The 13,276-nt window shown below is 38.9% G+C and overlaps 1 protein-coding gene across 9 annotated transcripts in view; it reads right to left on the bottom strand.

Annotated features, from left to right (window-relative positions):
* The window catches only part of tafa5l (TAFA chemokine like family member 5, like), an 82,124-nt gene that overhangs the window by 36,683 nt on the left and 32,165 nt on the right, over positions 1-13,276 (bottom strand). For all 9 annotated transcript variants that reach the window (XM_053625639.1, XM_053625638.1, XM_053625636.1 and 6 more), the window contains one exon: positions 8,443-8,592. In XM_053625639.1, the coding sequence (XP_053481614.1) occupies positions 8,443-8,592 (150 nt within the window). The remainder of the gene's footprint in view (positions 1-8,442; positions 8,593-13,276) is intronic.

Genomic DNA, 13,276 nt, shown 5'->3' on the forward strand with positions numbered 1-13,276 from the left:
CTGTGGGTCTCTACTGGTAATTTGTTGCCTTCTATTGGTGGCATTTGTTTGGTGGCAGTGGATACCATTAAGGACCAATAATGGTAATGGTTTTAAAGGTTAGCTGGTGGTTTGTAATGGTATTTGTAGTGGAAACCGTTAGAATCTGTGATGTTTATTGTTGTTGTTTTTTCAGCAGGGATGGAGTTACAGTTCTCTTAGACATCATGTCAGGTTAACTCATGTTAGCTTGCTAGTTAGCTTTAGCAATGAAGATAGTAAACATCTATAAACATGACTTGAAAAAACAAATCTCTCCAAAATCCTGTTGAGTTGGCTCTTAGTAGCAGTGAAGATTAATGTTCATAATGAGCTCTCAAAATTCTCTCAGAAATCATGTCAGGCTAGCTTATGTTAGCTATAGCTGTCTATGTTTAATGAAGATTATTGACATCCATTAGGAGATAAAGATCTCTCAGACATCATGTCACATTAGCTCATATAGCTAATGGTGTATATATAATGAAACATATGGGTAATGATGTTGTTTTTATGTCATTTCTAAGGGACAGAATTCAAAAACACATTAACTATAAGACTATGGAGGGTTGTTTTTTTTTGTTTTGTTTATTTTTTTTTAATAGCCTATGCTCTTTAAAACATTTTCCTCAAGGGTTCTTTGATTATTTGATTAGCTAAGCGTTCGTAGCTTCCTAAAGGGGGTTTACTTGGGACCCTTCTGATAGTGAAGCTTTCTGTTGTAGGGCTCTACATAGTTAAAATTCTCCCAGAGGGAAAGGGTTTTTTTTTGTTGTTGTTGTTTTTTTTTTTTTTTTTTTTTTTAAATTTGGAGGAGTGAAAACACAGTGATTACATGTGAAATGTAGTAGTCTACTTCTCGTGTTTATTAAAAAGAAAATAACATCTTAACAGGGTTTAACAGTTTGTAATGATTTGTATTTGGGGGAAATTAACCAACTGAGTTTTATTAGAAAATATTGCAGCTGGTAAAAACAAATAACTACGGCATCGAGCGGGATCAGAATATCTGCAGGGAGTGGTCATAATCAACATGTTGTTTTTGTAGAAGAGGTGGGTGCAGGATTTTAAAATAAGTGTAAACATCTATATGTATCATGTCATTAAACCGACATGGTGCCAATTTTTACATCTAGCAGAAGATTTCATCAGTTCATTTTACATTAGTGTAGGGCAGGTGAGAAGATGTTTATACAGACGTACTATCAGTCCGAGCAACATGCAGGCTGCCTCATGGGAAGCCACAAGCCTCTGGCATTGTTTACTGCTTGTAGGTGGTAGAAATGTCCCTGTTTAAGGCATTCTCCCAGTTCGGTGCTTACTGTATATAGGGCAGGCAAACAAAACGTCCCAACATGCATTCAGGGAGGCAAGAACAGCGGTACAAATGCTCCAGAGAGGAGCGTAGGCCACCCACTGATACACTGCCAGAGCAATGGAACACTGATAAGATCTCAGGAGGCCGCAAAGGGATGTGACTCATCACTGTGCTAACACACGACTGCTCAGTGTTTCCTTGCTTCCCAGTGGCTGCTTAAATGCAGCACATGAGCCATCTTTCTCCCGCTCTCTGATCTGAAAGCCCCCTACAGCTGAGAATCCTGTCCCCCTAAATCCTGAGACCCAGCCTGCCATCTGTCCCTTGGCACCACCTGCTAAGCCCTTACCTAGAAACTCTCATGTGCACAGGAAATGATGGAAAAAATAGATGAATGGATGGACGGATGGATGAGCAGACAAGCAGCTGAACAGACGGACAAATTGCATAGACAGAATGAGTTTTCTCCTTATTGGAACACTGCAGAACAATTGTGTGTGTGTGTGTGTGTGTGTGTGTGTGTATATGTGTGTGTGTGAGTGTGTGTAGTAAAACGGAGACTGCATGAGCAACAGGCCTTAATGGCCTTCCACTAATGAAGCATGAACACAGCAGCGAAAGCCAATAAAAACCAATTTCCCCCAGCTGTAATTATACCAGTCTCTTAGTTAATTATGCTAGTCTTAGCGTTACAAAAAGACACTAACGTCCTTCCAAGGAGCTAAAAGGAGCCACATTATTGAAACAGTACACTTGTCTAACTGAGCATAGGATCACACACTCAGAGAGGAAGAGAGATAGAGAGAGGCCAAGCGAGGGTGTGTGTCTCAAATTCTAGCCACTTATAGTACAAGTTGAAATTCAATAAAATACTATGTATTATTAATGCCTAGATAATATAATAGAACTTAAATAAAGCATGGAGCGCTGGAGACTTTAGCTCTTAGTGGTAGCAGCATGCTTAATTTACTGGAAGGGGCGGAGACATCAGAGGATGCTGCAGTTTCAAATATTCGATGCCGATGCACCATGTGAGTATACCAGTATGCCACTGAATCTAGGTATTAGCACCTACTTCATAAAATATGAGCAAATTTAAATCGAATTCTCAAAGTGTATCAGAAACTAGAATTTGAATTAAGATTTTCACTAAAAAAATGATTAAATAATAATAATAATAATAATAATAATAATAATAATACATTACAAAAAAGCTATTATGTTTCTCCTTCGCCTGTTTTTCAATCATTTCTGATTCATTTTAGGGCTAAATTTAATAAAAGCTCTTGAATGACCCAGATGCGTATCAGCAATTATTGGGTAGCAAGAGGCGTAGATTAAAGATTACAGTTACTGCCTGATGTAGTGCTAAAATGGATCACTACGTGCTTTTTAAAAATAGTAAAACAGGGCAACGTGGTGGCTGAAAATATCTGCAGGAAAAATATTTTCCCAGTGCTAAAACTTAATAATATTTTAATAAACCCTAATTTATTTCTGCATATGTTGGTCCTATTTTTATCCTATCTTTTATGAAAACAGAATAATGGTCCAGAGTACACAGTAAGCATACATAATAGCTTCCTGTACTTTCAGGCCAAGCTGAAATGTACTGCAATGGGAATGAATATTTGATTTTTAGACTTTGAAACAAGTAAGAGTCAATTAAACAAAAAATAAATAATAATTTATGAATACATGAATGAAGTTCCTGTCTTAGTGTGCAAATTTTCCCGTTAATTAAGTACACGGACCCATAGTCATACTGTAGTCGTCATCTCATTTCTGGAGAAAATGAAAACCAAATCAGCCTACATATGTATATATTTACTTTCAGCATTAATTGCTACTCTGCTATGTTTTAAAAAAGAGCTCCAGCTAATTTCATGAATAAAATTATATGAGATCTGTCTCTGAAGACCTCTATGTGTACTCCTAATACATGATGTGATGCCAGTTCCTGATTGTGACACATGGCTACTAATGTGGCTCCTCTCATCCTCCAGACCTGCCAGATTCATCCTGACGCTCTACGCACTTCTGACTCACTTTATCCTGCACCGAATACCGATTCTTCTCGGGATAGTCTCATTTGGATACTGTAGACTTGTACCCACGTACATATAATGCTCATATTGGACATCCTTCAGCACACTTAGTACAGCTTGATTTTAAAGTATACAGTTGTAGGTGAGTAATCATTCATATTCACACTATCCACTTATTCACCGGAAGAGAACGGGTTCCCTTTTGAGTCTGGTTCTTCTTGAGATTTCTTCCTCATGTCGTCTCAGGGAGTTTTTCTTTGCCATGGTCACCTCCAGCTTGCTCAATAAGGATCTAAATCTACATCTGAATTTCTGTCAACTGCTTTGTGACAGTGTACACTATTAAACGTGCAATATAAATAAAACTGAATTGAACTGAGAGAGACAACACCGTCTGGGTTTCAGAACAGTCAGTGATCTTCCAGTTTTTGTAGAGGATGCAATCACAACAAGCTTTATAAAGTCGTGATGAGCTCCTAGGAATTATTAGAAGTAACAAGTACCAGCCCCAGGCACCATAGATACAAAACAGGAACATTTTGGTTTTTAAAATAAGCAGTTGTTTCTATGAAGGTTTCTATGAACTATTTAGGTTCAATGACAGATTTTCCAGTTATTTAGTTATTTCTTTTTAGGTCATAATTCAAATTGAGGTTCTATCTTAAAAGAAATCCAAGCACTACTCAGCCATATACAATAGTGTATACTGGAAAAATATTGTGCTTTGACTGATTTGAGAAAGTGAGAATAAGAGAGCGATATAGTAAGAGAACCGAGCAGACAAAATTGCCAGAAGAAAAGGCCAGGCCTCTGCTGGAACCCACTATTTCTCATCGTTAGAATCTTTTTTGTCAAAGCTGACACCCAATTATGTTTGGTTGCACTGAGATCAAAAATATTATTAGCGTCTTTTTGCTAAATGACTAAACGTAATTTCACAATACTCCATTTCCTTTCTAAATAGGATTTATTTACTGAGCATTAACTAATGTGGTCAATAAAACAAAACGATCTAGGGAGTAATAAATAGTAGAAAATGATAGTGACTCAGTATGTTGGTATTAATGGTTACAGACTGCTTATGAGTACAACTATAAATCAACAAAAAGACTATGTATAGATCTCTAAAAGTGGCATGGTTATGTGGAGAGATGGAGCAGGGTTTGGGAAACTGAACTCTCCATGTTCTGTGCTATTTGTTAGACGTCAGCAGGAAGCTGCAATTCCTGTCTGGAGTTCTGCACATCCATCTGGATCTCCTACAGTTTCAGTTGAGACTTGACTGGAGTGGAATCAGATTTTCAAGTACTGACAACATCCAAATTCTGGCTCTTGCTCAGTACAGTCACATAATCATCACTCAGATTTTCCCCTCTGACCGGTGAGGCTATTAGCAAACACATTTGTGGCCCAGTGATGTTGGCAATATTAGCTCCATCCTGGCCAGTAAGTCATTTGCACTGAATTATGAACAAAGCTCCTACTATGAAACAGAGCTGCTATTGCCTGAAAATTGATGCTACAATTCACGCTACTGGAGAGAAGCTTCTGAATCCCAATTGCCTTGACGTCTGGCAGTGATTTGGCTTGAACAGGGGAAAAAAAAATAAATCAAAATAGCTTAATTTTTACTTTCATGATATGCAGAACAAAATTCTTCGGGATCTTGTGACTGTAGAGTTAAAGACAAACGAAGACAAAGTTGATGAACGGATCATGTGATCATTGGATCACACTGCAGAGTAAAGTACAACAGGTGCCTAATATACAGTGCATTTGCTGAGAAAGAAAAAAAAAAGGATATCGGAAAAGTTCACACTTTAGTGCCTTACTTTCAGATAGAAACACCTTTGTTCTAGATTATAACGCAGAAATCACAAGAAGATATGAAGACCCTGATTTACCTAAGGTTTGAATCTACACACAAGCTAATTTACTAAGATGGTCAATGGAAGATTGCATCTTTCATATGTAAAGAATTAAACATGACAGAGCATGCTATTATGGTCCGACAAGAAGTGAACCTCTGAGAGTTCCAGAACGCACTAAAAGTTTTACGGCTCGTTAGAAAATTTTTATATACAACAATATACAGCAGTGGTTCTCAAACATTTTCAGCGTGAGGCCCTGCTTGTGTATGCTGCATCCCTTTGTGGCCCCTAGAGTCATCAAATATTCAGAGTTTCGTTTTTTTTCACACTAGGCTCTTCTGTATTAACTTTCTCAGATAAGAGACTACGTCCTCAATCTAAAAACTTATCCATTTTAAATAGTCTCAGGTTTTATCAGCGTGTGGCTAACAGTACTATACACTAGTATATCGACAGATGTCTCTGTTTGGTGTGTGTCTTCGTGTGCTGTGTATAACTGATTTAATTTATTAATATTTCTCATTTTTATGTACATCACAGGTAAAATACATTTTTTAAAATGTTCTAGAATTTCTATGCACCCCCCCGGCACCATCTGGGGCCCCCAGTTTGAGAACCACTGATATACAATATGTGCCCAAATACTACAAGTAAAGAATAAAACACTTGGGGATACACTGCAAAATAGTCAATTCCAAAAATCTTAAACATCTCCTTACAGAAAACATCATCAATAATTAACCAACAATTATATTTCTTATTATTAGCCATAGATTACTTGCGATTAAGCTGTTACTATAGAAACTATAATATATTAGAATAAGCAGAGCTGAAACTATTGTCAGAGCTGCTGTTATAGAAAATCAATCAACACTTTCTGACCAATCAGATTTGAGTATTCAGAGCTGTGGTATAAGAGCAAAATAGCATATTGAGCATTTGGGCAATAGAATGCTAAATACAAATGTTAATGCAAAAATCTGCATTTTCAAAAAGGTCTGGAAATGTTTCTTTGCATAAGTAGTAGGAGCATTCATTATAAAGTATTAGGGATATTAATACAGTGCTATCACAGAATGAACCCTCTACGCAATTAGTAAAAGGGTAATTACATGCTCTGATGATCCTGATCATTCTCAGGATCAGTGTTTGGAATGCAGTGATGATTATATAATTGAATGAATCATGGCATTTAAATGATGTCGAAATAGCGCATTTTATATTTGTACGTTCGTAAGATGCGTCTATCCAACACGGCTTACAAACGAGGCAGCATTCCAATCTAAGGACAGAGTTTTACAATATGAGGCTCAAGGGCGTAACATTGGCGTTTTGCCCATGATTTGAGCTCACAATCTTCCAAGCACTAGTGTAGAACTTTAAGCAAGTCACTGCAGAGATACACCAATGCATGTTGAATATATTCCAGGGAATACAGTAATCTCTGTACCAAAAACCTCACAATACAGTGTTTTGTCCATGTTGTGCAGTCTGGTTAACTTGGTTAACTTTCTAACTCCCTGGAAAAATCCTTCACTGGCCGTAATACTGCCATTGTTTTCTTTCCGTAACTGCCAACATGTGTGCATGTCATCTGTTCCTGATTTCTCTTGTCAGTTACATGCTTAGTCAAAACTGACTGGTTTAAATTCTGACACATTGGTTTAATTGACTTGTTGACATTGCAGTATCAATGAAGATTGACTGAGAATATTAGTTGGCAGCCATGGCCCACTGTGGATAGAAATTTGTGTATTTAACATGTTTGTCTTCTTTAGGTTGGTAAACAATCCTAGAAGACTGAACTCAATATTCTTGCACTAGGGATTTGCCTTTCCAGACACAGATTGAGCGAAATCCTTTTTAAAAGCACTATTTGAATGTTCAGTCATACTACTACAAGACTGGGAATGATTCGAACAAAACCATTAAGTGGAATAACATCAAGTAAAAAAAAAACCAAAGGCATTAGTGCCAAACATAAGATCATATGACCTGTGTTTAATTATGGGCAATTAGCAGAATAAACTGCAAGGTAGCAGAATTCAGGGAATCACGATGGATCCCGAGTTTTACTGGGGTTAATCCAAAATGATAACTGATATACATAGTAGGAGTCATAAAATACTAAGACAAGTCTATGGGGGGGGGGGGGGGAATGGGACCTGTGTTTTTAAAAAGGATTCCTCAAATGTTCTCCAAACAGTTCCATGGAGTTCCATTGAGAAGCCTCTCCGATAGGCAAACACTGTTATGGAGTACGACAAAGAAATTTTTACAAGGTCCCCCAGGAGGAGGGAAAAAAGATGCTTTAAGGATTAAGAGTGCAAACTATGGAAGTGACGTTTGAACTTCTGAGAAACATGAGTGGTCAGGTGGAGGAACATATAAGGAAGCTGGAAACAAGGAACAGGTGGAGCTAATTACAAAAAGGCATAAGAACAGGAAGTCATATAAAGTGGAATGCCAAGAAGTTCCAAAATGGGTGTACAAGACGTGGAACGCGAAGGGGGCCAAAACCGTTGGAGATTCAGGAAATTCAAGATCCCTAGTACCTCAAAATTAAATTGCTATACTTAAGGCATGTAAATATATTCACTAGGAAGTAAATATAATGCTAGCCCAAAATCCTAATGTTATCAAGTAGACTTTTTTAAAGGGTTTAACAAAACTGTGTTTACCAGCCAGTTCCAATCTTATCCACAAAAGGCCGGTGTGGGTGCAGGCTTTCATTCCAATCGAGCAGGAGTCACACCTGATTCCACCTGTTTAATCCGTTGATCTTGGCTTTCTGTAGACTTCGGTATGGCTTCTGCTTGGTTAGAATGAAAACCTGCATGCACATCGGCCCTTTCTGGATAAGATTGGACACCCCTGAGCTAGGTCCTCAGGGTGATCATTTTGCTGCAGTTATGCTCCATTGTTGCTTTTTGTCAACTCCTGACACACCTGTACCTTGTATTCATTGTTTGTAACTGCTCGGTTTATATTTTTGTTGGGATCTTAATGTGGATCATGTGGAGGTCCCCAAGGAATAGCTTGGGAACCAGTGAACTAGAGAAACAGTGAATGTGTCTCACAGGCTGCATTCATGGTCTGCTGAATTATGTTTGCCTAGTCTTGTTTCTAAATGATGCTTAATTAAGTTGTGGGTTGCTAACAATAACCCCTTTCTATTTAGCCTTACCGTCCACACATGCTGGTCGTGCCCGGGTGGTGCCTGCGATCTGGCCTCTCCGACAGGCACAGCGGGCCGTCTGTCTGGCGATGGTGCGCTTGGGCTGACTGCTGTCTCTGTTTAACATCACAATCTCACACGTGCCCACCGCCAACTGACCTGTGTGAACGACACACAAATAAACTGCTTAGAAATGACTACAGGCAGTAAATAAACGAGTATTGCTTTTATTTGCTTTGCAAAATAACACTTTTATTTATTCACTGTAATAATGAAATTCCTCCTCGGCTGTGCTACCTCCTCAGGCATAAAAATGCAACACCGACACGCAGCAGCATGGCAGCGTTCAAATTTGGACTGGCGTTTTCTGAAATGGTGTAGAGACTAACGGTGCAATATTTAATCAACAATATATTGTGGAGTCAAAATTCAGACACCTCAGGGTTGTCAGAGAAATACACAGTGACTCAGGGTTCATAATGCAATGGTCCCAGATGCAGTGGAAAAAATCGACTGGGCAACAATATGACATGAGTACAAACGACATATCCTGTACATCCTCACAACAAAATTGGCTGTTGGTTGTCCAATGATAATCTGTGACACAATAAAATCATTAAACACAAATTGTCGCACATGAGTATCTCAAGCAAAGCTTCCACCATACGAGAAGCCCAGAGTTTCCTATTCTTTGTTATGAGATGCTTTGGTGGTTTCCTTCCCCAGTCCAAAGACATGTTCTGTAGGCTGATTGGCAGCTCTAAATTGTCTGAAGTGTGTGATTGGGTGTGTGAGTGTATGTGCAGTTGTGACCTGTGATGGGTTGGCACCCCGTCCAGGGTGTCCCCTGCCTTGTGCCCCAAGTCCCCTGGGATAGGCTCCAGGCTCTCTGTGAAGCTGTGTAGGATAAGTGGTACAGAAAATAGATGGATGGAAGGATTTGTTTAGCCATTTCTTACAGTATGGTGGTGCAGTACCCAGTTTGATTCAGAGTTTGGTTAGTTCTCTGAGTATCGTATGTGTCCTTATGGGTTTACTCTGGGTTCTCCGGTTTTCTCCCACCTCCCAAAAACATGCTGATGTTTGGACTGGCTATGCTAAATTGCCCATAGGTGTGAATAAATTTGTGCATGGTTCCCAGTGATGGACTGGTATCCCATCCAGAGTGTATTCCCACCGTGAACTTGGTGTTCCTCGGATAGGCCCAACCCTATTTCAATCCTGACCAGGATAAAAGTTAATGAGGATGAATCAATCAATGAATGAATGATTCTTGGGCACAGAGATAGTTCACGTGAACAGTTTTGTACTGATGACCAGGATGTTGTGATCTGAAAGCACAACAAAGCCAAAAAGCCGTGTTAAGGTCCTGAACCATCGATTGCTCAACTTCATGCTTGAATTGGATTTGGCCTCACTTCCAAGTCAATAAGGATTAAGTATTTGCTAACCAGATGCTTGTACGTCTAGACTGAATGTCACAGTAACATCACGTTCATAAGAAGACCTTATAAACTTGCTTTGCAAAGTGGAAGATTTGGAGTTGCATTGCTAATACGTTTCCACACATTTGCAGGAGAGCCCTTAACTCACAGCTCCCACAAACCATTTGCCAGAAATGACCAAACAGTTCTTTGGAAACTGAGCCACATTTACATGAGTGCAGTGATGCAGATTTTGAAATGGTGTTGTTCCTTGAACAAATGCCTGTTTTTGGCATTCCTCTTGAGGCAACTTGTGCCCTGCTTCCTGCTCTCTCTGTTCTGTTGAGACACAGCAGACTGCTCTTGCTGACAGACCTAAATAACCGCCAGGGTATTTCTGACACTTCATGTTTCCTAGCAGAACTTAAAATCAGGTATTCAAGTGACCACAAAGACCCACACACACTTCACAGAGAAAGGTAGAAAAGGTGGGTGGGATGGCATCAAATTTTAAAATGCAATATCAATATCATAGATTTGAGTATCAGCCATTCCCCTGTTCTGATCCTTTAAAAATGTGAGGATGTGCTGTTCAATGCAATTTCCTTCACTGATTATGAGCTTTAAGGCCTTGTTTCTGATTCTTTAAAAGTGCTGTCGAGAGCGGCTTTCAATGCACATGGTGTTTCTGAGCAGTAGCTATTTGCAGAGTGCTCATTAAACAATGGAATAGTAAACAAAAAGTCGTCATCGGCTATGTTTCCAGCCAAATTGCGAATTTAACTTGTGTGGAAAAAAATTTGAATATTGCATAAAACATTTGCGAATAAAGCACCGTTTCCATCCCATGTGTTGTACCCATGTGTGAGTATCAATACAAAACATCAATACAAATGGAAATTGTTGCATCCGTGGAAGCCACTGTTGCTCTTTTTTCCAATTTAGTAAATCACTTGCGTTTCAGGGCGTGCAGACGAACCACCATCACAAACCTCATGTTATCTCGTGATCGGAGGCGGACGCCTGATACTTGGGAACGGAATCGTGTGAGACAGTTCTGGGAGGTAATTATACCAAATCATTTCGATGAGAGAGTTTGGCTCAGGCATTTCAGAATGACAAAAACAACATTCGACATGCTGTGCAACGAGATTGGTCCGCTTTTGTGAGGCAATAATCCAAATCACCTGATTTGTTGAGGCAGAGTCACATGACTTTTTTGATGCTTAGGAATTTATTCTATAAATGTATTTCCATCGTAGTTTATCTGCACATCTTCTTATCAAATAAAAAAAATATTATCCACTTCAATTGAGCTCATAAGTTTTTTAAGCATATTTTGAAGATTTTATTTGCATCTGGTGTTTCCATCTTGTGTTTTCAGTGGGGTTTTTTTTTTTTTAAATGTGATATCCCAAAATTTGCATAAAAATACATGGATGGAAACATAGCTATAGATGAAAGTGCAAGTTTTGTAGTTTTCTGTTCAAACAAAGTGACGTCAAGCTTCGACGTTGCAGTCGTTTGTGTCACCTCGTTGCACCGTTGCAACAGTAATGGGCAAGCTATTTTTAAACGATTGTTTACACTGACCACTTAAGTGGAACACCCTGACTGCAGTGATGAACAAAGAGCCAAATAACAAGAAATAGAGGACTTGACAGACTAAAAAAAGTTAAGAAAATTAGAACTAATAGCTTGAGCAACTACAGGGCTGTGAAAAAGTATTTGATTTCTTCTGTTTGTGTGTATCTCATACTAAATAGTTTTAGAACTTCAAATGAAATACAACATAATAATAAAAGCAACCGGAGTAAACACACAATACAGTTTTTAGTTGAAGCAAAACCTGTCAGTCATTTGAAAAACTAACTGCCCACTTAAACTTAAAATCTGGTTGTGCCAACTTTTGCAGCAATAACTGCAACCAAACGCTTCTGATAACTGGAGATCAGTCTTTCACTTACTTCTAGGACTAAGACTAACTCCTATGCTTTGGATCATCACACTTCCACCACCATGCTTGACTGTAGGTATGATGTTCTTTTTGTGGAATTCTGTGTTTGGTTTATGCCAGATGTAACTGGACCTCTGACTTCCAAACAGTTCTGCTTTCGACTCGTCACACAATTCACAGAACATTCTCCCAAAACGTTTGAGGATCATCAAGGTGTGTTTTGGTAAAATTCAGACGAGCCTTAATGTTCTTCTGGGTCAGCAGTGGTTTTCACCTCGCCACTCTTCCATGGATGCCATTTTTGCCCAGTGTCTTTCTGATAGTGGAGTCAGTGACCTTTACTGATGCAAGAGAGGCCTGTAGGTCCTTTGATGTTGTCCTTGGCTCTTTTGTGACTTCCTGGATGAGTCGTCGCTGTGCTCTTGGAGGAATTTTGGAAGGTCGGCCACTTCTTGGAAGGTTCACTACTGTGCAGAGTTTTTTCCATTTGGAGATAATGGCTCTCACTGTGGTTCTTTGGAGTCCCAGAGCCTTTGAAATAGCTTTGTAACCCTTCCCAGACTGATGTATTTCAATCACCTTCTTCCTCATAATTTCTGGAAAATCTTTCAACTTTGGCATAGTGTGTTACTGGGTAAGACACTGGGTGTTACCATTTAACCAGCTTCATGCTGTTGAAAAAGTTCTATTTAAGTGTTGATTTGATTGAACGGCGTTTGCATTAATCAGGCCTGGTTCCGTCTAGTCCAGCTGAACCCCATTATGAATGTAGTTTCATAGATTTGGGGAATTAGTAACTATTAGGGGAATTAGGGGCAAATACATTTTCACACAGGCCCAGTTGGTATTGGATACATTTTTTGCTTCAGTAAATAACTATTATTTAAAAACTGTATTTTGTGTTTACTCAAATTGCCTTTGTTTTATCTTAGATTTTTCACCAAAATAATTTCAATTCTTTACAAAAACAACAAAAACCCCTGAGTTAAAAAGAACAAAGCATTCCATGTCAGTTCTAGAACTGCAATTCAACTAACTTTGAAGTGCTTTTCCGACTCTAAAAGCCTACTCAGAAAGAACCAAGAACAGATAGAAAGATCCGGATCGGGCAAATATCCAGGTCAGTCGACATCACATGACTTTTATTTAAAAAAAAAAATACACCCATGGATTAGACTGGAAACATCCATCCAAACCTGATCCAGCAATTCTAGGATGATATCAACTGTTCGAGATACTTAGTAATGGATTGGTGTATCCCTAAGAGTGTGTGTTTGCATTCACCTTTTAATCTGGTAGCATGCTGTTCACCTGTTCACACACAGAGCAAATGCATTAAGAAGTCTGTAATTAGAAGCCTTGTGCTAATCATAGCTTTGGCCACAAAGGAACAGTTCAGTGTGTGTGTGTGTGTGTGTGTGTGTGTGTGTGTGAGTGAATGCTAGAAAGAGAGAGAGAGAGA

The sequence above is a fragment of the Ictalurus furcatus genome, chromosome 5, assembly GCF_023375685.1.
Source record: "Ictalurus furcatus strain D&B chromosome 5, Billie_1.0, whole genome shotgun sequence".
Lineage (NCBI taxonomy): Eukaryota > Metazoa > Chordata > Actinopteri > Siluriformes > Ictaluridae > Ictalurus > Ictalurus furcatus.